The 23,861-nt window shown below is 39.1% G+C and overlaps 1 protein-coding gene and 1 long non-coding RNA gene across 2 annotated transcripts; both read left to right on the top strand.

The window, feature by feature from the left end:
- The first annotated feature begins 755 nt into the window (after window positions 1-755).
- LOC142638327 (uncharacterized) lies at window positions 756-2,090 on the top strand. The gene is made up of 2 exons (XR_012845004.1): window positions 756-1,209; window positions 1,767-2,090. It is a non-coding gene; the product is annotated as an uncharacterized LOC142638327 (long non-coding RNA).
- Window positions 2,091-6,269: 4,179 nt separating this feature from the next.
- Window positions 6,270-7,880, top strand: LOC142641569 (uncharacterized). Its single transcript, XM_075816014.1, has 2 exons — window positions 6,270-6,811; window positions 7,373-7,880. The coding sequence occupies exons 1-2, from the start codon at window positions 6,529-6,531 to the stop codon at window positions 7,597-7,599; spliced, it is 510 nt and encodes a 169-aa protein (XP_075672129.1). The 5' UTR covers window positions 6,270-6,528; the 3' UTR covers window positions 7,600-7,880.
- The last annotated feature ends 15,981 nt before the right edge of the window (window positions 7,881-23,861 follow it).

Genomic DNA, 23,861 nt, shown 5'->3' with positions numbered 1-23,861 from the left:
TTAAAAAATGCATGTGTAATGTATAGTATAATCTACATTAATTTTATTGACTATATAATATGTATGACCGTGTTTACCAAAAAAAAGAAAAGAAAAAGAAAGCTATGCTTGATTGCTTCTCCTCCCATACTTAATTGAAAAGTAAAAGAATGAAATTATATAAATTCAATTGAGTGTTTTCTCTTACAAATGAAATTCTATGAACCAAACATATCATTTTATTTGTGAGAGCCTAAATACAAAGTCATCGACTCACCAACCAATGGCAGAAATTAATAATGGGTAAACCTATACATGTTTATCTTATACGACTGGTGTATATAACATTACTCTTCATATACGCAAGATCAACACACGTAAATCCTACCTGCAAGTGAGAGTATCATTATTACATATATTCTTTGCACAAAACTATCACCCCTTTTGATACACAAAATATTATTGCATATATTCTTTGCTACACAATATCACCGTCTTTAATTTTGTTTACGTAGAAAGTTTAGGTGCTTTTCTTTTCCTGAATAGAAAGTTTATATACTTGCATGAAGAGAAATCTATAAATTAAGTAAGCCATTGCTTCACTAGCAAAATACAATGGAATAGGTTAGAAGTCTTAAAAGAAATGAGAATACTCCATGGGGCAAAGAATATAATATTTGACTCAAAACACACACGTCCTTAGGAAATACATATAAAGCATGTTGACGTTGATTTCTTACTTTAAGCTATTGTGTGCCTCCTAGCCCTAGGGTCATGGAAAGTACATATTCTTGGATTGAACAAGGTGAATTCCAGAAGTAGATACCAAAACTACCATAAAATCATACGTAATATAGGCTCACTTTTTGGTCATCTACTTCATCATACAAAATCAACCATCATTTCTGCAAAAAGAAGTAAAATCTTTTGGCAAAAAATTAGCAAATATGATTCAACTTTTGTTTACGCTTGTATTGGCGGAAATGGCACTGATTATGACCCTTCTGATTAGAACCCCGCTAAGGAAGCTAGTAATCATGGGGTTGGACCAGTTGAAGCAGGGAATGGGTTCCTTGGTAGCAAAGAGTGTGGCAGGGACAATGGTGGTGGTGTTTGGGTGTAGCATTTATAGTGTAATGAAAATCCAAAAACGTTCTGCGGATGCTGGCATAGTTAATCCAACTGATCAGGTTCTTATGGCATATCGTCAACTAGAAGTGTGTCTTATAGGTAAGTTTCTATATGTATAGCCTCAACATTTTTTTTTATCCTACTTTTTGATAGATATGTTTTGTTTCCATTCTAATGTTCAGGCAATTGTGCCTGCCATGAATTAGGATTCTAACTATATTCATTATTGAATAGGTAGTTAATAATTTATTATATAATTTTTAGTTTAAATAGATTCCGAAATAATACTAATAAATGTTTGTTTAGATACCATGATGTGACAAAATTTTAACAACTGTAATTTAGATTTTAAGAACTCAATGTTAGTGTTACCTAAATAAATCTTATGTTTTATTAATGTTCTTGTATCTTTAACATTCATTATTCTATCATTTGTTTTATGTTTTTTAAGCATTAGGACTAATTTTTAATGTGTACACAACCTCAAGATGAAGCTTTCAAAGAGTGCATATTAGAACTGAGCCCCAGTTACGGTTGAAGAGGCTGAAAATTGTTACTAGACAAGTAGAAATTTTTTTGGTCTATAGATTTATCATGTGTTTCTCCTTTTAAACTTAAAGCTTATTAGTGAAAATCTTGTCCCTTGGATTGCACAGGGTTTTTCTTTTTCCTTGCGTTGATGATAGACAGACTACAATATTATATTAGAGAGCTCCAACATCTGAGAACAAGCTTGGAAATGACAAAGAAATTAATAGAAATTTGGATTGGTATACACATTTAGCCATGCAAAGAGTCATGTCCTCTTATTGGTACCACAACAGGAAATTTATGGCATTGGATTATTTTCTTGTTTACATGTAATATCAAAATTTCAGCCCTATTAATTACAAGGTGTGTCAGTGACCGCTGCTTCAGTCAAGAACCTATTAATGAATCTGTAATGACCCTATTAATTAATGAAAAGATGACTTCACACATAATATTCTACATCAAGCAAACTTGGACAAGTTGAACATTCTTGGGCCAGCCAAAATGTCCTAAAAATACTTGATCAGCCCCATGAGGTTACTTTGGGGTGCCCTGCCAAGTTTCCATTTGAATATCCTAGCATAGCTCAAGTCCATGTTATACAACATCCAAATTTTGGCCAAAATGGATATTTATTATCTACCCCTAATTTGAGAACTACGTAACAAAATGCCCATCTTTTGAAAATATTTAATAAAATGCCTTTGTTTTTGGAACTCGATTTTAATAAAATCGAGTAATTACATGTATAACTTGATTTAACTTTTTGAAATTTTAAGTGAAACTCAATATTGCTAATATCAAGTCTTACTTAAAAATATACATAGAATTCAATTTTGAGGATATCGAGTTCTATATAGAACTCGATTGTGTTAAAATCAAGTTCCAAAACATGGGCATTTTACCAAATAATTTCAAAACATGAGCATTTTTTTTTTTTACATAGTTTTCAAATTAAGGGTAAATACTCATTCCCCCCCCCCCCCCCCCCAAATTTTTACCTCCTATTCCTACAAAAAAAGTTACCTCATGTTTGTAGGGTCAATTTTAAAACCTCATCAATCAAAATTCTTAGACCACGATTATGTGCACAACTAACTCTCTTTTCTTTTTTTTTTTTCTTTTTTAACTTAACATATTAGATTTTCCTCTCTTCAAGACTTCAACAAAATCTAGATTTGGCGGAAAAAAAAAAACTAGAATTGTATTTTTTATTTTGTAGAAAGTTGTATTAGGGGCACAAAACTCCCCGGCCGCTTCTATGGACTTCCGAAAAGGTAATTAATTGGTAAGAAATATCATTAATACCTTTCATAAAGATGATGAATTTCACAAAAGATATGTGCTCCATCTTTCTTTCTTTCTTTCTTTTTCTCTCTCAAGAAATCACTTCTTCTATGGTCGAAATGAATGAAAATCTGAACTTTATTTATATAGCCGTGCAAATTTTAAACGCTTTCAATGCAGCATTTAATTTAGATAATATGTAACATATTAGTATATTACACGTTGTTATGTGCTATGGCTACCAAGACTCGTCCATTTGCTCAGAATTTGAAAAGCAATTGTGTTGTTCCTTCTTGAACAAAGCCAACTATGGGAAAATTAAACATTAATGTTCTCATTCACTTCCAATGTTTTACAAAATCAATTTTGCCAAGATTCCCTGCTAAAATTATATATCTAATATTAAAATTAATTAATTATTAATATTTCTTGTTGCTTCCTGTCTTTCCTTTTTAAGCAAAAAAAAAAAACACAAGGGACAAGTAATGTGGTTTTGGCAGGTAAAAGGGAAGTAATCATTGTTGGAGTAAGTGTGTTTCAAACTCTTAAACTATGCTTGTGTCCCACATTGGTTAGAGATGAGCTCTCATATAGGTTTATAAACCATAGCACCTTGAGTAGTAGATTGAAAGAAATGGGCTAAGGGTTAGAGTTGGGCTTGGGTTGAATTTAGACTTGTCTCTATCTCTCTTGGGCCTCATTCCTTATCTATCCTTTTGCCTTAGCCCAATCTGATTCTGCCCGTTGGGGTATTTAATGTGCAACCCGTTGGCTGCATAGTAGACGTTGGTGCACAGCCTAGCCCTCCCATCAATTAGTTTATAAACCCTACAAAACACACTATTCATCACATATTCTTCTCATCTTCTCCAGCCGTAGTAGTTCCCTGCCTCTCTGTTCTGTTTTTTTTTTGGCTGCATAGAAATTTTCTGCTTCATTTTTCTTAAGAAAAGGAAAGGCAAGTAAGGTTGTTCCTAGTTCTTCTTGCTTGAGTGTGTGATCAACTTGAAGAAATTACTATAGTCTAATCTTGGGGGGTTGTTCAGCCAAGAGAGCCATTCACACCGAGTTCTACTCCGAGTGGCACGAATCAACATTTAAAGACAACGCATTTTGCGTGATTCTATAGTTTGTGAGATTTTTCTAACTCTATCTATTTATTTTTGTCATTGCTAAATTTTTAGGGTTTGTATTGTTGAATCAAAACTTGTTTATTTAGACATTTTTTCCAACAATCATGACTGTAAAATTTGGCAGCATAATTGAGAGAGTGATGCTACATTCACCTTATATAGAAAGAAAGAACGAAAGAGGGGGGAGGGGGGGGGGGGAAGGAAAGAGAGAAATTTCTGGTTAGTTGTTTAGATCTCTGATTTTTAAAGACATTCACTTGCAATGTTGTGTTGAAGACTCATCTAGCACTATATGACCTTACCGGTCTCAGATGTAATAGATAATGCACTGAACCCGGCCTTAGGTCAACATCTACCATTAGCTTCTAAAAGTGCTGCTATAGGTCTTCTATAGCAACGGTTTTGAAAGGCATAGGAAAAAAAAAACCCTTATAGGACGAGTTTTTTGTAGTGTCCCTATTACCACACAAAAAAATAATAAAATAAATAATAAAAAATTGAGTGTTTTGTCTTTCCTAATACTATGAACCGAACATATTATTTCATTTTTAGGAGCCTAAATACAAAGTCATTGACTGACCAATCAAAGGCAAAAATAATGGGCAAACCTATACAAGTTGTCCAGAGGATATTCTATTTTTAAAAAGGCAAAAATGCAAAATTAACCCACTAACTTTCACGTTTTTTTTATTTCAATCCTCTAACTTTTAGTTTTGTCATTTCAGTCCTCTAACTTTCAATTTTTGTCAATGCAGGACTCCGTTACAACTTAATTAGTGGTTGCCGTTAGAATTCTTAAAACGACACCGTTTTGCATTTTTTTTTAAATTCGAAATTAAAAGAAAATAAGAAAAATCTGGAAAAAAAAAAAATCAAAGGAGGCAAGTTATTCGCAAAGGTCGCTAAAGGTTGATTCATCAAAGATCTCAGTCGGAAGTCTTTTTAGCAACTCATCTCCGTCGTCGGATTCTACCATTCGCGCGGCATCTTCCACCACGATCTCAAGCCAAAGAATCTCCTTCTCGACGAGAGCGGCAATTTGAAAGTCTTCGATTTTGGACTCTCTGTCGTCAAGGAGTAGATTCGACCTGACAAGCTTTTGCACACCCTATGCGGCACGCCTGCTTACATGGCGCCAGAGATTTTGACGAAGAGAGGCTATGACGGCGCGATGGTCTGGTTTGTTTGATGACTCGTGTAACTCGAGCGATAGTGGGCTACAACGATTCGTGTCCACCGAGTCACCGGAGAAGATCGTGGAGAAAATTGAGGACTTTGCAAAGGTGGAGAAGTTGAAGGTGAAGAGCAAGAAAGATTGGGGTCATGGAGTATTGGCTGAGGAGTGCTGATCTGCTAAATTAAAACAGTCAGGGATTTGGGTATTCTTTAGATCTTTGGTCCTTAGATCTGTTAAAAATTTGTTTTTTTTTTTTTTTTTTTTCAGATTTTTCTTAATTTCTTTTAATTCCATTTTTTTTTTTTAAATGCAAAATGGTGTCGTTTTAGGATTTCTAATGATAGCCACTAATTGAGTTGTAATGGAGTCTTGCATTGACAAAAATTGAAAGTTAGATGACTAAAATGACAAAACTAAAAGTTAGAGGACTGAAGTGAAAAAATGTGAAAGTTAGAGGGTCAGATTTGCATTTTTGTCTTTTAAAAATTATCTTATACGATTGATGTGTATAACATTCCTCTTCATATACTCAAGATCAACATACATAAATCCTACCTACAAGTGAGAGTATTATTATTATTATTATTATTATTACATATATTTTCTTTGCTAAACAAAAATATTACCTCTTTTGATATACAAACTATTATTGCATATATTCTTTGCTACACAAACATCACCTTCTTAATTTTGTTTACAGAGAAAGTTTATGTGCTTTTCTTTTCCTGAATGGAAAGTTTGTATACTTGCATGAAGAGAAGTTGACCTATAAATTAAGTAAGCCATTGCTTCACTAGCAAAACACAAAGGAATAGGTTAAAAGTCTTAAAAGAAATGAGTGCACATCGGGCAAAGAATATAATATTTGAATCAAACACATATTTAAGAAATAAAAAATGCTAGAACCACAACTTTTGTCATAACTTGCTCAAATGGCAAGTTGTGAGTGGTGGGTACACAATCTCACCACTCATGACTTGCCACATAAATAAGTTATGACAAAAGTTGTGACAAAAATTGTTGTCGGCATCACTCCTTAGGAAATACATATAAAGCATGTTTGACGTTGATTTCTCACTTTTAAGCTATTTTGTGCATCCTAGCCCGAGGGTCATGGAAAGTATATATTCTTGGATTGAACCATGTGAATTGTAGAAGTAAATACCAAAAGTACCATAACATCACACGTGATATAGGCTCACTTTTTGGTCATCTACTTCATCGTACAAAATCAACCATCATTTCTGCAAAAAGAAGTAAAATCTTTAATTTGGTGAAAAATTAGCAAAGATGATTCAACTTTTGTTTACGATTGTATTGGCGGAAATGGCACTGATTATGACCCTTTTGTTTTGGACCCCGCTAAGGAAGCTAGTGATCATGGGGTTAGACCAGTTGAAGCAGGGAAGGGGTCCTTTGGTGACAAAGAGTGTGGGAGGGACAATGGTGGTGGTGTTTGGGTCTAGCATATATAGTTTAATGAAAATCCAGAAACGTTCTACGGATTCTGGCATAGTTAATCCAACTGATCAGGTTCTTATGGCATATCGTCATCTAGAAGTGTGTCTTATTGGTAAATTTTTTGCATTTGTAGCCTCAACATTTTTTTTTCCTTAGTTTTGATAGTTTTTTATTTCTATTCTGAATTTTGGGAAATTGTGCCTGTCGTGAATTAGGATCCTAACCATTCATTACTAAATAGGTAGTCAAGATTTTATTATATAATTTTAGCTTAAACAGATTCCAAACTAATACTAATAAATGTTTGTTTAGATACCATGATGTGACAAAATTTTAACAATTGTAATCTTAGATTTTAAGAACTATGTTAGGGTTAATTACCTTAAGAAATCTTATCTGTAGTTGTTTTATTAATGTTCTTGTATCTTTAACATTCTTAATTCTATCATTTCTTATATGTTTTTTAGACATTAGGACTAATTTTTACTGTGTATACAATCTCAAGATGAAGCCCTCAAAGAATGCATATTAGAACTGAGCCCCAGCTATGGTTGAAGAGGCTGAAAATTATTACTAGACAAGTATAAATTTTTTTGGTTTATAGATTTATGCTGTGTTTCTCTTGTTAAACTTGAAGCTTATTAGTGAAAATTTTGTCCCTTGGATTGCGCAGGGTTTTCCTTATTCCTTGCGTTGATGATAGATAGACTACATTATTATATTAGAGAGCTCCAGCATCTGAGAAAAAACTTGGAAATGACAAAGAAATATAGCCAGGATTCTGAGCAACTGGAAATGAGGAAATTTGAGGAGACGAATAAGCCACAGGTTAAGCAGCTGGAATCTGAATCAAAACAAAGCCAAAACAGACAAATGTCCCAGAAACCAGCGCAGGGATGATAAAAGAAACAACCAGGAAGAGGTTGTGGAGGGCCTTATGGTTTGCTTGAAGTGTAATATATCTCTCATTAAGACCCAATGTGGATGTATGTATGTTTACTTATCCAAAAAAAGAAAAGAAAAAGGCATGTATTTTATTTATGATAGAGATGCAACAATGTTGTGCATCATATTAGATTATTAACTCCTTGGTATTCGATCACCTGTAAATTACATATACGTGGTGCTAATTGTTATAACTCTCAATTGCATTTTCCTCTTTCAATTTCTCAAATTACAAAGATGGGAATCATAAAGTATTATGGTGCTCCTATAATCTTGTGATTTTCTCCAGTCCTGTGAAGAGAGGTTTTACAATTACGTACTATGGTTAGGAAGGGCCACTCCGGAATTCAATCAACAGCCTATTTGCTTAACCGGTTGACATTGATCACTTAATTAATCAAATTAATTTTCAAGGGAAGGTGATTGTTCAAAATGATCATTAGGAGTGGACCATTGAAGATCTTGATTCCCAAGACAACTCTGATCTACTTGAACATCTATATTAATTAATTTACGTCATTATGTAAGGGTATAATCAATTCATGAACCCCAGATCAGAAAAGAAGTGAAGTAACCCTTTATTTTCCCTTTTTTCTTTTGAAACAGAATCATCAATTCTCTTATCTTTTGTCCAAAAATGCATATGGTACGTTTGGATGGAAGGAAAGAGAAATGGGGTAAATTAGAGTAGCGTAGATTTAGTACAAAATTAGTTTATTTTTAGCAAACTCTACTTTTTCTTCTTCCCCCCTTCATCCAAACAAGTCATTAGTCTAAAAAGAAGACACGGAACATCTGAATATTTTAAACTTTTTAGGCGGTTCCTTTAGTTATGAAATGACAAAGCAAATAAAAATAATAAAATACAATAATTCAATCAAAGAAATTCATTTTATTTATTAATGCACAGTCACACATAACAATAATTCGACACCACCGCTCCCCCTTGGTGCGGTGGTCACTCTACAAGTATAAATGCTTGTGAGGTGTGGGAGGCAAAGGCCGGGGTTCAAGTCTCTAGGAAGGAGCTTCACACACATATACACTTAAATTATGCTAGAGTATAAATTCTACCTTGTAAAAAAAAAAAAACAACAACAACAACAACAATAATAATTCGACCAAGGAAATCCATTTTATTCATTAATGCAATCACATTTGCTATATATATATATATATATTTCTAAAGCCAAATGTATAATATATAGTAAGGGAAGATCGTTCCTTTCATGCTTGCTCCTCTAAGTTGTATCTACTGTCAGCAGATGCACCTTCCACCCACCTTCTAAACAGATAATTATACTGATTAGATTCAAGGAATAAATAATGATTACTAAACGGAAATAAAGGATTATGTCCAATAAAATTTTAAGAATTGATTTAACAATAACAAATGTACAACTTCCACTTGAAATAGTCTTGAACTTTTTACATACCTAATATTAACATACAACAAGAGTTAGAGGAACCTCTCTGGAAATTAAAACTCTACCATGAATATCGATCGCCTCTTTCACCCTTGACCTTGACTGCCAATGCAAAAATCTTTACGTCCAAAAATCATTTTAAACATGGATACCCAGTCATAAACAAGAAGAATTTCACAATTGATAGGTGTATCACCTCCAAGTTTATATAAGTGTGTAAATACTAGAATGTTTTCATTACAAAAATATGCTCACATTACTCATTTTTACATACCATACATATACTTGTCAATATGCTCATAATTTCAAAAGTTGTCATATTTGATATTACTGTTCCTCCTCGTGTAAAACCAACTAAGAATTTTATTTTATTTTTTATTTTTCCCATTAACTCCCATGTTTTACAAAATAATATTGCCAAGATTACTTGCCAAAATTATCTATGATTGGCAACGATGATTAACTTTTCCAAATGCATGTCCTTCATGCTTTTCCTTTTTAAGCAAATGCAAGGGACAAGTAAACTATATTTGGTAAGTAAGGAACAAGAAATAATGATTGTAGAAATTTGGTAGGGTAATTGAGTGAGTGATGGTTACTTGTGGACTCACCTTGCATGAAAGGAAAGACTCGATAAAAAAAAAATTAAGAAAAAAAATTCTTCCTTCATTTTTTAATAAACATAATTCATTGTTCAGATATCTGATTTTTAAGGCATTAATTGCAACAAATTGATGTTTTCATAATTAGTGATGAAGACATGAATTTTTTTTAGGAATCGAAGCGCACTACAACAAAATGTATTTTCAGTGACGAAAAAATTCGTCACTAAAAGTCCAGTTTTTCGTCACTAAGAACCTTTAGTGACGAAATCGGACTTTTAGTGACGAAACTCATTTCGTCGCTGAAACCCCGTCACTAAAAGTCCTAGTGACGAAAAATTTCGTCACTAAAAGTCCGATTTGATTAAAAAAAAAAAATTTTAGAGACGAAAACGTTTCGTCGCTAAATATTTTCCTCGCTAAAAACACCTTTCAGTGACGAAAATATTTCGTCACTAAAAACACTTTAGTTTATTAAATCATATTTAGTGACGAATAATTTCGTCACTAAAACTATTTTCGGGTACATATAGTGACGAAAAAGTTCGTCACTAAAACTATTTTTAAGAAAATCCAGGCATATATAGCGACCAAAATTTTCATCACTAAAACCATTTCTTACCAAATTTTGCTATATTTAGTGATGAAATATTTCGTCACTAAAGCAATTTTTTATTGCTATATTTGTGACGAAAAAATTCGTTACTATAACTTATTACACACAAAGTATTTCTATAACAAGATCTCACATATATTATTTTCTTTTATATATGTATAACACAAATATTTCGGTCATTTTAATCTCTACAAAACTTAAAATAAATTTTTTTTTTCATTGAGTTAGTTTGTAAACTATGTGTGGGGGGTAAAAGGACCCAAGTGGGCATATGGGCCTTTGGACTGTAACATGGAGGGCCGACCTGCTCCAGAATTAAACTCTACGAATTGGCCCATACGTCGAGGATCCAAGGGTACAACCGAGAACGAGCTTCTCCTCGGACAAATCTAAGAGAACTCAAAACTTCATTATGAAGGTCATGGCATAACTCTGGAAAGACTAATGGTTAAAAGGGGACACCCTGAACCTTCTAGATGCACCAGCGTTAAAGAAAATATCAAGTGCAAAGGCTGCCACCTCCGCATTAAAGGCTCTGCACCTACCTCTCTGGCCGCATTAATGGGGAAGTGACTCCTGAACAGTAAGACTGAAGCTTCTAGTCACTGTCCCAAATGTATCAGGGAAGGAAGTATTTAAGGGGGGTGGAGGTCAGAGAAAGAAAAGGAGATCAGCAAAAAAGAAAGAAACTAAGAATTGTAACTTCTAAGGAAGAAATATCAATAATACAGAAGTGGTCCTCGGTTTATGTCCGAGGAGGCCTATTTTCAGTTATCCTTTGTTATCTACATGTGTTTGTAACTCTTAGCCCATTATTAAGTTCTCAGCGCTTCTAATCTAGGTTACAAGCCCAAGCTCTACAAATTTTATTGTCTAAGTCTCATTGGGCCTGAGCCCGTAGTTGTCTTTGGGTCCAGGTGCAATTGTGCTCTTACAATTGGCGCCGTCTGTGGGAAATCTAGTCTAGAAGGAGTTGGGATACTATGGCAGGCTTGGGTTCTCACCATGCAGAGTCACAGGGATCACAACCGGAGGATCTTTTCGAGCGTCTTGAGCGTCGAAGGGATCGTGAGGGAAGTGTCCATACAGAATACCCCGGGGCTAGCCATACTCATGGTGGGGGTAGCACCACCCATGAAGATGGTGCTAAAGACATGCAGAAGGAGATTAATCGTTTAAAGAGAAAGTTACGTCGCGCCAGACGCAGATCTTCACCATCCTCATCTGATCCTTCCTCAGAGGAGGTACGGGGAGGTAGCTATAGCTCAAGGTCATGCTCACCCCCCAGTGCAATGTCCTCTGGTGAGGAGGACAACCAGCCAGCTCGCAGACGCAAAAAGCTTCCTTCTAGGGGCTTAGGTAATGATGCTTTGAGTCGGGCGTTGCACCAACTCTCCAAATCTCCATTTTCACGGAGGATTGAAAAGGGGAGGCTTCCCAGGAGGTTTGCGCAACCCACCTTTACCATTTACAATGGCCGGACTGATCCGGTGGAGCACGTAAGTCACTTTAACCAGAGGATGGCGGTGCACTCTCACAACGAGACCCTGATGTGTAAAGTTTTCCCCTCTAGCTTGGGACCTGTTGCTATGAGGTGGTTCAACGGCCTTAAATCGGAGTCTATAGGTTCCTTTGGGGAGCTTACTAGAGCATTCGCTTCGTGGTTCATTACGTGTAGCAGAGTACCTCAGCCATTGGACTCGCTGTTATCTATGACCATGAGGGAAGGGGAGACGTTGAAAGCATACTCCGACCGTTACTAGGAGATGTTTAATGAAATAGATGGCGACTTTGATGAGGTGGTGCTCAATACCTTTAAGGTAGGTCTTCCTACTGATCACGATCTGAGAAAGTCTTTGACTAAAAAGCCCGTCCGCAACGTACGTCGCCTCATGGACTGTATTGACGAGTACAAGAGGGTGGAGGAAGACCAACAGCAAGGAAAGGGTAAGGAGAAGGTTATCCCGCAGGAAAGAAGGGATTTCAGGTCTGACAGGTACCACAATAACAAGCCGAGAAGAGATTATGTTGGGCAGCCCGGCTCGGCAGCACCTCAGGCCGTGAACACTGTGTTCCGAGAACCAGTACATCAGTTGCTGGAAAAATTTCATAAGGAGCCCTTCTTTAGGTGGCCTAGCAAGATGGCAGGAGATCCCACAAAGAGGAACCAGAACCTTTTCTGCCAATACCATCAGGATGTGGGCCACACTACCGAGAATTTTCGGACCCTTTAGAACCACTTGGAGCAGCTTTTCAGTGAAGGAAAACTGAAGCAGCACTTGTGCCAACCTAGCGGGCAGGGCAGTCAATCTGGTTTAAACAATCAGAGGAATAATTCATCTTGGCCGGCGTTAGGAACAATTAATGTTATTTTTGCTGCACCTGGCAGGACTGGCTCGGGTCCCACCAGGGTGATGGCAGTTTCACATCCTCAGGCCGAGGAGTTGGGCTGCAGGCCGAAGAGGTTGAAGCTAAATTTGCCCGTCTTGGGATTTTTCGATGAGGATAAGGTAGGGACTATCCAACCCCATGACGATGCTCTTGTAGTTACGCTTAGGATAGGGAACTATGATGTGAGGAGGGTGATGATAGATCAGGGCAGCGGTGCAGATATCATGTACCCTGATCTATTTAAGGGGTTAAGATTGAAGCTGGAAGATCTTACTCCTTATGACTCGCCACTTATAAGCTTCGAAGGGAGAGCCGTTGTGCCGAAGGGACAGATCCGTTTGCCCGTTCAATCCGGCTCAGAAACGGTTGAGGTGGATTTCATTATGGTCGACGCGTACTCTCCATATACAGCCATCCTCGCCAGGCCATGGCTGCACGCTCTTGGAGCTGTCTCCTCTACCTTGCATGTTAAAGTTAAGTTCCCCTCGGGGGAATGTGTTGAAGAGATCCTCGGCAGCCAGTCGGTGGCTAGGCAATGCATATCGGCTGCAGTGCTGCACCAGACGGAAGCCGAGTCTTTGGCTCTGATCACCAAAGACTTATAGCAGTTAACGCCCCGATGCACCTGGAATGGTGACAGGAGAGGAGGCTCATTGTGAGGAGTTAGAGAAGTTTCTGATAGCCGATGATCCAAAGAGGTTCTTCCAAGTAGGCATATGTTTGCCACACCAGGAGAAGATGGAGTTGTTGGAATTTTTGAAGGACAATATTGATGTTTTTGCATGGGACCCTTATGAGGCTCCAAGCATAGATCCGAACTTCATTTGTCATCGTTTGAATGTCAACCCTGCCATTGTGCCGAGAAGGCAGCCACCTCGACGTTCTTCCAAAGAGCATGCCGAGGCTGTAAAGGAAGAGGTGCTTAAACTCAAGAGGGCTAGGGCTATTAAAGAAATTTTCTACCCCGAATGGTTGGCGCATACGGTTGTGGTTAAAAAGAAGAATGGAACGTGAAGAGTATGTGTGGACTTCACAGATTTGAACAGGGCCTGCCCCAAGGATTCGTTCCCAATGCCGCATATTGATCAACTGGTGGATGCCACTGTCGGACATCCTCGAATGAGTTTTTTGGACACCTTCCAGGGTTACCATCAGATTCCACTAGCATTGGAAGATCAGGAGAAAACTACTTTCATTACTCCAATAGGAAACTACCACTATAAGGTCATGCCGTTCGGGTTGAAGAATGCTGGGGCTACCTACCAGAGAATGATGACTAGAATGTTCGAACAGCAACTAGGGAAGACCATTGAGGTGTACGTAGATGATATGGTGGTGAAGAGTAAAACAATAATTTCACACGTCAAAGATCTAGCCGACACCTTCCAGGTGCTAAGAAAATACAAGCTGCGCCTTAACGCCTCAAAGTGCTCTTTTGGGGTGGGGTCCGGAAAGTTTTTGGGATACATGATTACTCACAGAGGCATAGAGGTGAACCCAGTGCAGGTCAAGGCTATTCAGGATTTGCAGCCGCCTCGGAACCCAAAAGAGATCCAAAAATTGACCGGAATGATTGCCACATTGAATAGGTTTATCTCTCGGTCAGCTGACCGATGCCGTCCTTTCTTCCAATTGTTGAATAAATGGAAAGGGTTTCAGTGGACCGAGGATTGCGTGTTAGCTTTTCAGCAGCTTAAACAATATCTTTCTCGGCCACCCATCTTGTCTCGCCCCGAGGCGGACGAGGTCTTGTTCGCTTATCTGGCAGTGGTCGTCCACGCGGTCAGCCTGGTCCTTATAAGGAATGAAAGCGGGGTGCAAAGACTGGTCTACTACGTTAGTAAGTCTTTAAATGAGGCCGAGGTGCGCTATCTGCTCTTGGAGAAAGCGCTTCTGGCCATAGTTCACGCCACGCACAAGCTTCCTCATTATTTCCAGTCTCACACCGTAGTGGTTCTGACCCAATTGCCTCTCAAGGCGGTGTTACGCAGCGTCGATTACTCTGGTAGGGTGGCAAAGTGGGGGACCATTTTAGGGGCTTTTGACATTAAATACCAGCCTCGCACCTCGGTGAAGGGCCAGGTCATCGCTGACTTGGTGGCAGAGTTTACTGAACCATTGCTAGAAGAAACTCTAAAAGAGGCATACTTGGATGGGAAATCAGTTGGTGTGATCATGGCCGCAGTGCCTTCGACTTGGAAAGTATATGTGGATGGGGCTGCTAATCAGAGAGGGTCTGGTGTTGGACTTGTTCTAATGTCCCCTGAGGGAATGGTCTTCGAAAAATCTTTGAGATTGGCATTCTCGGCTACTAACAATGAGGCCGAGTATGAAGCAATCTTGGTGGGCATGCAGATGGTACGTAGGATGGGTGGAAAGGAAATCCATGTGTTCTCGAACTCTCAGTTAGTGGTCGGCCAAGTCATGGGGACCATGGAGGCTAGGGACCCCAGAATGCAGGAATATTTGGCCCAGGTCAAGCGTCAGCAGGCTGAATTTGACTCCTTTGTCTTAGCTCATATTTCTAGGAGTGGAAACACCAATGCAGATTCTTTGGCTACATTGGCGACGTCCTCGGCTCAGGACCTGCCAAGGGTTATCCTCGTGGAGGATTTGTTGGAGCCAACTCTTACCGTTGTCAGCTCAGTTCACGTTCATCTGATAAGACCTGGACCTAGTTGGATCGACCCGGTTATATCTTTTCTTAAGAATGATACCCTTCCTGAGGACAAATCTGAAGCAGAAAAGATACGTCGAAAGGCGCCACGTTTTTGGTTGTCCGAGGACCAGAAGCTGTACAAACGATCCTTCTCAGGACCATACTTGTTGTGTATGCACCCCGAATCAACGGAAGCACTACTAGAGGAACTGCATGAGGGAATTTGTGGAAGCCACACTGGGGGAAGGTTCTTAGCCCATAGAGCTCTGACTCAGGGTTATCAGTGGCCCAATATGCAGAGAGAGGCTCAAGACTATGCCAGAAAATGTGATCAATGCCAGAGGTTCACCCCTAATATTCATCAACCTGGAGGGGTTCTTAACCCTCTCTCCAGTCCTTGGCCTTTTGCCCAATGGGGATTGGACATAGTGGGGCCATTTTCGAGAGCTGCAGGAAACAAAAGATGGCTTCTTGTGGGAACAGACTATTTCACTAAATGGGTTGAGGCCAAGCCCTTAGCAAACATCAGAGATGTTGATTCTAAGAAGTTTTTCTGGAAAAATATTGTCACTAGATTCGGTGTACCACATACACTTATCTCAGACAATGGCGTTCAATTTGACAGCAAGGCTTTTAGGCAATATTGTGGTGACATGGGTATCATAAATAGATACTCCACCCCAGCTTATCCTCAGGGTAATGGGCAAACCGAGGCCGTTAACAAGGTCATAGTCAGTGGGCTTAAGAAAAGGTTGGACGATGCGAAAGGAAGATGGGTAGAAGAGCTCCCTCATGTTCTGTAGACGTATCGGACCACACCGCGCAGGTCCATGGGAGAAACGTCATTCTCTATGACTTATGAAGCCGAGGCGGTGATACCTCTGGAATCCGGTTTTCCCACCCTAAAGACGAGCTCTTTTAGCCCGGAGAATAACAATGGACTCCTGGAGAAAGATCTTGATTTACTTGAGGAACGACGCGAGGCAGCTATGGTCCAAATGGCCTATTATCAACAGAAGCTAAAACGGGGATATGATGCTCACGTGAAGCTAAGGCTGCTCGCAATTGGTGATCTTGTACTGAGGAAAGTTGTGGGCACTTCTAAGAACCCAGCTTGGGGTAAGTTAGGTCCCAACTGGGAAGGCCCCTATCGCATTGTTTCAGTAGCAGGCATAGGGTCATATCGGCTAGCTGACTTAGATGAAAGAATTGTACCACGCCCATGGAATGTAAATAACCTTAGAATGTATTATTATTAATAAAATGTGCTTTTGTTAGTTAACATTTCAAAGTTATAAGTACCTCTTACATTTGAAGTTACTATTCTTAAGAATCAAACAGAAACTTGGTTAAGTATAGTCCTCGGACCACAAACCTTGTGGAAATTGATGTCTTGTCATTTGTTAAACAGAACCTTAGTTATGTCGGGTCCTCGGACCTCCTACTTTGGGGAAATTAACATTTGAAGTTATAGTTCTTAAGAATCAAACAGAAACTTGGTTAAGTGTAGTCCTCGGACCACAAACCTCATTTGTTAAACAGAACTTTAGTTATGCCGGGTGCTCGGACCTCCTACTTTGGGGAAATTAACATTTGGAGTTACAGTTCTTAAGAATCAAACAGAAACTTGGTTAAGTGCAGTCCTCGAACCACAAACCTTGTCACTGTTCTTACTTTTATCACCCATTTTGTGGAAATCATTATCTCACTATTCATTAATTTGGATCTCAAGTTCTTCATTTTTTAAGTGTTAAACAAATTTTTGTAAGGAATGGTCTTCGGACCTTACATCCTACTGAAAGCAATATGTCAGATTACAACGGTTTAGCTGTCATGTGAGTTGTCTAACTGTGACATTATTTGATGTCTAAATTAAGTTATGTGGCTGTTTTGAAGTCATAGTGGTTTGCATGGTGGAGTTATACTTATTTATTCTGTTTTCCCTTTAACTATTTGTTATTGAAAACTTTCATGGCAAGCACAAAAAGAATAAAGTAAAACGAAGACAACATGAACGAAAGTTGAATAAAAATTTTCTTCATTAATTATATACAAAGAAGGAGAGTACAGAAAGTTCCTATACTAGGCCCTAAACTAGGGAAGGGGGGTTTTGAAGGGAGCTGCTGCCAGCCTCAGTACTCTTCAATTCCAGCTCAAAGGTGGACAAGGCTTGTTTCCCTTTGTCTGTTGAAGGAATAGGGGGCTCCATGCTTTGGATCTGCTCCTTCTCGGCGCCACTGCACTCGTCCTTCTCTTTATAGGAACCTTTAGGTTCTGTAGGAGCAGGAATGAGATCTTGCACCACAGGAGGAAGGGCAGGAGAGGCAGCAACAGGAGGGTCTTCAATCTTCTGTATGTCTAGGGGAAGCCAGATGTTCTCGGGCTTCCTTAGCTTGGAAGCTTGAGGAACCCCTGCTGCATTCATGGCCTCTCCCCAGACCTGCTGACAGTACTCTCGGCACAAGGCCGCAAAAGCCTCTGTCAGCTCTTCTTGCGTTCTAGCCACCCCCTCTTGATAACTGGCCTTCTTCGCGGCCTCTAGGGTGTGCTTGTGGGCGCGAGCTTCCTCCTTCGCCCACGTAAGCTCCTTTTCCAAGTCAGAGCGTGCCTGTTGGACTTGGGCAAGCTCGTCATCCTTTTAGCGGAGAAGCTTACGCTGCCCCTCCACTTGGCTCTCCATCGTCTTCAAGCTGGCCTTATCACCATCTCTTTCTCTTTTCAAGTCGGCCAGCTGTGACGTGAGCTTCCCATTTTCTGCTAGGGCCTGGTCTAGGGACCTTTCTGCCTCTTGTCTTAGCTCCTGCTCCATCCCAGCGCGCTTTCGAGAGTCATCCACGAACTTCTCGGCCGCGAAAACCTCTTGGATGGACTACAAAAATGTTAGGAGGTTAAATGCAGTGAAGTGTTTACAAATAAAAATATAATAGAAGTGTAAGATAGAACTTACCAGAGCTAAACCCCTCTTTAACGAGAGGAACAGTTGCGGCTGGCCCATCTTCTCCAAGGATTCCATATCCTTGGGCAACAGAAGAGGACGCTCCAACACCTCGGCTAAGTGGTGGGCGTGGCCCTGTTGGACTGCCCTAATGCTGGAGTGGCAGGGAATTGGGGCGCCGTCCAGCCTCAAGTCAGGAGACCAAGTGGCTGGTGCTCAGCGCACCTCGGCCACGTCCCTGATCTCCCCACTCTCAACTGAGCGGGCGCGCCCTTTGCCCTTGTCCAGCTTCTGCTGCTGGGCCGGCGGTGGCTGTTGTTTCAGCTTCTTTGGCTTCTCGCCACTAGCCCCCTCGGCATCCACTTTTCTTTTCTTCTTAGAATCGTCAGTGGGAGGTTTTGGCTCGGCTGGAGGAGGGGGTGGTGGCAAGGCAGGGGGAGCTTGGGACCCTCTTGCTCCTTTCTTTGCCACTCGGGCGCCTCTATCAGTCATAAGGTTCTTTAGCTTATCCATCTCTTCTTCAATGGAACTGTCGTCTGGATGCGCTATCACTAGACCCGCGATCCCAGAGGCCTCGGCTTCTTCTTCTTCCTCGTCGGAAAGGATGACAAACGGGTTTCCGCGAGGTCGTGGGGAGTCCTCGAGCCGAAACTGGTCTATCTCCTCGTCCAATGTGTTCGAGGAAGACACTCGCTCTCCTCTGGACGGCAATTGCCTGAGAGTGCACGGCGAGTGGGATGGCCGCGATGGGCTGTGTGTACAATACGGTGTTTGGGGCGTCAGGGATGTCGTGATCGGCCAAAAAGTGAGGTCTGGCTACATTGATTCTCCTACGCCTTCGGTCACCCGCGATTATTGCGTTCTCGATCTCCTGGAAGTCCGAGGAGACGGGATCGTACCCCAATCAAGTGGGCCGCCCCTAAGTTGTAAGTCTCTGCCGACGAACACCTCGGAACGTAGCACTCGTTCAAATCCGCAACGTTGCAAAGTGGCTCAAGCGAGGGTGTACGTTTTGCTTATCTGCAAAGAAAAACATCCAAATAAACAAACATGGTCAGAGGTGCAGAACATATAATAAATTAAAGGTAGACGCTCAAGTAAATGCAAATGCACATTCCTAGATGATTTAGGGAGTTATGGGATGGGAAGTTAAATCCTAAGGTGTCGCACCTAGAACTCCCCACTCAACCTGGGCAGGGCCGTCGTGCCAGTTGCCAGAAACGATGAGGTAGTCATCCTTCATGCCTTTATTGGACTTGAGCAAACAGGAGATCAACCTAACTACGCTGGAGCGGGATTTGATGTAGTAACCTACTCTAGTGAGTTTGTGGCATTCGTACATGAAGACGACATCATGCCAGGTGAGGTTCAGACCCATTTGCTCGTTTAGAGTGTCGACGCTACCCAAAACTCTAAAAACGTTTGGGGCGCATTGATCAGGACACAACCGGTGGTTGAAGAGGTACTCCCTGGTTACAGGCTTCATTGGGAGGGTCATCCCACCTTCTACGAAGGCTACCATTGGGATGATAACCTCTCCAGCCTTCCTAGAACCGGCCACGGCTTCCGCCGGGCAATATTCTAAACCTACGTCGTTGGGAATACGATACTTGGCTCTAAAGCCTTCCATCCCAGCGGCGGTATCAACTAAACATTTAAACTTTCCCATTAGAAAGGAATGAAAAACTAAGTTCTAAGAGGGAGAATTGTTATAAGGGGAGCCGAGGACAGGGTCCGAGGAGAAAGGGTTAAGAGAAAAGAAATGAGAACTTATAAATTTCAAGTTGTGCAAATTTCCACGGATTTCTGCGGACAAAAGGTGATTGCTGATGTTTTGATGGGATTAGCCTCTGGAGAAATAAATGAAGGCGCAGGTTCCCGAAGCGTCACGACGTGCGGGAAGCGGCCTCGAAATTGTATTTATCCCCCCCAAATTTTCGTGGAGTAACAAGGACCGTTGGATGCTCATCTCACCGTTGAACGTGGGGGACAAGGTATAACTTACGGTAATAAATGCGCGCATTTTTGAAAATAAAACCGCCAAGTGGTATCCTCTGGAACGCGAAACGGTCTTCACACGTGTAATTATTTACAGAACGTGTGGGGAGAGTTTTCGTTGGATCAAAACCCTATTTTTCTCCTCGGATGATGAAAAATAGAGTTTTGAGGGGCTATTGTGGGGGGTAAAAGGACCCAAGTGGGCATATGGGCCTTTGGACTGTAACATGGAGGGCCGACCTGCTCCAGAATTAAACTCTACGAATTGGCCCATACGCCGAGGATCCGAGGGTACAGCCGAGAACGAGCTTCTCCTCGGACAAATCTAAGAGAACTCAAAACTTCATTATGAAGGTCATGGCATAACTCTGGAAAGACTAATGGTTAAAAGGGGATACCCTGAACCTTCTAGATGCACCAGCATTAAAGAAAATATCAAGTGCAAAGGCTGCCACCTCCACATTAAAGGCTCTACACCTACCTCCCTGGCCGCATTAATGGGGAAGTGACCCCTGAACAGTAAGACTGAAGCTTCTAGTCACTGTCCCAAATGTATTAGGGAAGGAAGTATTTAAGGGGGGTGGAGGTCAGAGAAATGGGGAGATCAGCAAAAAAGAAAGAAACTAAGAATTGTAACTTCTAAGGAAGAAATATCAATAATACAGAAGTGGTCCTCGGTTTATGTCCGAGGAGGCCTATTTTCAATTATCCTTTGTTATCTACATGTGTTTGTAGCTCTTAGCCCATTATTAAGTTCTCAGCGCTTCTAATCTAGGTTACAAGCCCAAGCTCTACAAATTTTATTGTCTAAGTCTCATTGGGCCTGAGCCCGTAGTTGTCTTTGGGTCCAGGTGCAATTGTGCTCTTACACTATGAATTATCTTTTAAATAATATTAATTACAATTAGTATTTTTAAACATTTAATATTACATGATTAATTTGTATACAATTACAATTTTAAAAAGTAAGAAACATATAAAATTTAATCAATTTAAATAATAAACATCATTTTACGTTCCTCAACATATACAAGTCGATATATATATAATAAATAAATAAAACAATTGTGCACCCTAAAGAAAAAACAACTTTTTCCCCTATAGATAACAAATGCAATATAGATAGGTAACTCCTAACAAAGAAATTCACAATTGTCATTTCTTCTTAAAAAATAGTGTCTATATCTCTAATTCTCCAATTAAAAAATAAATAAAAGGTTTAATTTTTTAAAAACATAGAAGACAATCCAAAATCATTGTAATAATAATTTTTTTTTTGAAAAAAAAAAAATCATTCTAACTCGTCGTTTTAGGAAAAAGCCTTGTAAAGGGCAGATAGTCATGGGCCTTGCTTTCTTCGTTTGTGGGCTTGGAATTTTTTGTTTCTTACCTTAGCAGCTTGGGCTAGCTGCGCTGATTGTAATGCCTACGGGTCCACTCACATCTCCTCCGTACCCTATTAAAGTTTTGAAAAATAGTGTGATAGGCCAGTTTCTCTTGGGCCTTCTGTTTTCTTTTTGTTTAATATTTTCCTTTAAATTTTTTTAAATGGTGCTGAATCGAGTAGGGCAAACCTCATTTCTTTACCAGCCCAAATTCAATTATATTAAAAACCCCTTGGTATTCACCTCATCACCTGTAAATTACATATACGTAGTGCTAATTGTTGTAACTCTCAATTGCGTTTTCCTGTTTCAATTTCTCAAATTAAAATATGGGAATCATAAAGGATTAAGGTGCTCCTATAATCTTGTGGTTTTTCTGCAGTTCTATGAAGAGAGATTGCGCAATTACTATGGTTTGGAAGGGCCACTTCAAAATTCAATTAACCACATATTTGGTTAACCGGTTTACAATGACTGAATTCATCAAATTTTGTAGGGAAGGTGATTGTGTAAAATGGTCATTCTGAGTGGACCATTGAAGATCTTGATTCCCAAGACAACTTTGAACTACTTCAACATCTATATTAGTTTACCTCATGTTGTAGTAGTATAATTCAACACATGAACCTTAGATCAGAACATTAGTAAGCCTTTATTTTCCATTTTTCTTTTGGAACAGAATCATCAATTCTCTTATCTTTTGTCCAAAAATGCATATTAGCATCCTTTATTTAGTCTAAAAGGAAGGCATGGAAATATTCCAAACCATTTAGGCGGTTCCTTTAGTTATGAAACGACAAAGCAAATAAAAATAACAAAAGTAGTACTAGTATAATTCACCAAAGAAATCCATTTTATTAATGCAAATACATTTATTATCACACACACACACATATATATATATATATATATATATATATATATATATATATATATATATATATATATATAATTTCTAAAGCCAAATGAATAATATATTTTAACGGAAAATTGTTCAATTCATGCTTTCTCCTCCAAGTTGTATGTATTCTCAGCAGATGCACCTTCCATCCACCTTCAAAATAAATATGATGAATGATAAATCAAGGTAAAAAATAGGTTATGTCCAAGAAAAATTTAAGAATTGATTTAACAATAAAAAAAAATACAACTTGCACTTGGAGTCTTGAACTTTTCACATACCTAGTATTAACATACAATCAAAGTTAGAGGAACCTTTCTTGAAACTCTACCATGAATATTGATAGCCTCTTTCGGCCTTGACCTTGACTGCCAATGCAAAAATCTTTGCGTCCAAAAATCATTTCAAACAATAGATATCCATTCATAAACAAGAAGAATTTCACAATTGATAGGTGTTCCATCTCTCTTTCTTATTCTCTCTCAAGAAATCACTTTCTTCTATAATGGAAATGGTTGTAACCTCCAAGTTTATATAGGCGTGCAAATATCCAATGCTTTCATTACAACAATATGCTCACATTACCCATATTTACATACCATACATAGACTTGTCAATATGCTCACAATTTCAAAAGTTGTCATATTATTGTTCCAATCCTCGTGTAAAACCAACTAAGAATTTTATTTTATTTTTCCCATAACTCCCATGCTTTACTAAATAATAGTGCCAAGATAACATGCCAAAATTATCTATGATTGGCAACGATGATTAAAATTTCAAATGCACGTCCTTACATGCCTTTCCTTTTTAAGCAAACGCAAGGGACAAGTAATCTATTTTTTTTTTTTTTGAAAAGAAGTAATCTATATTTGGTAAATAAGGAACAAGAAATAATAATTGTAGAAATTTGGCAGGGTAATTGAGTTAGTGATGGCTACTCATGCATTCACATTGCATGAAAGGAAAAACTCGATAATTAAAAAAAAAAAAAATATTCTTCCTTTGTTAATAAACATAATTCATTGTTCAGATTAAAGGCGGAGCCAAGGGGGTCGAGGGGGGCAGTTGCCCCCCTTGGCTCCTTGAAAAAAAATCCTTGAAATAAGTATGTTATGAACTATTCTTTGGTACTTTATCCAAAAAAAAAAAGAACTCCCACTTTAATACATGTATAGACCTTTAACACCAAGAAAGTAGAAAAAAAAAAAAAAATCTTCTCCCACATACCAAATCATACCACTTTTTCACCAAATTTACTATTCTTATTAGTTTTATCTCACCATGTACATCTTTACCCATT

This window comes from Castanea sativa, chromosome 6, assembly GCF_040712315.1.
Source record: "Castanea sativa cultivar Marrone di Chiusa Pesio chromosome 6, ASM4071231v1".
Taxonomy (NCBI): Eukaryota; Viridiplantae; Streptophyta; class Magnoliopsida; order Fagales; family Fagaceae; genus Castanea; species Castanea sativa.
This window is presented reverse-complemented; position numbering and strand designations above follow the sequence as displayed.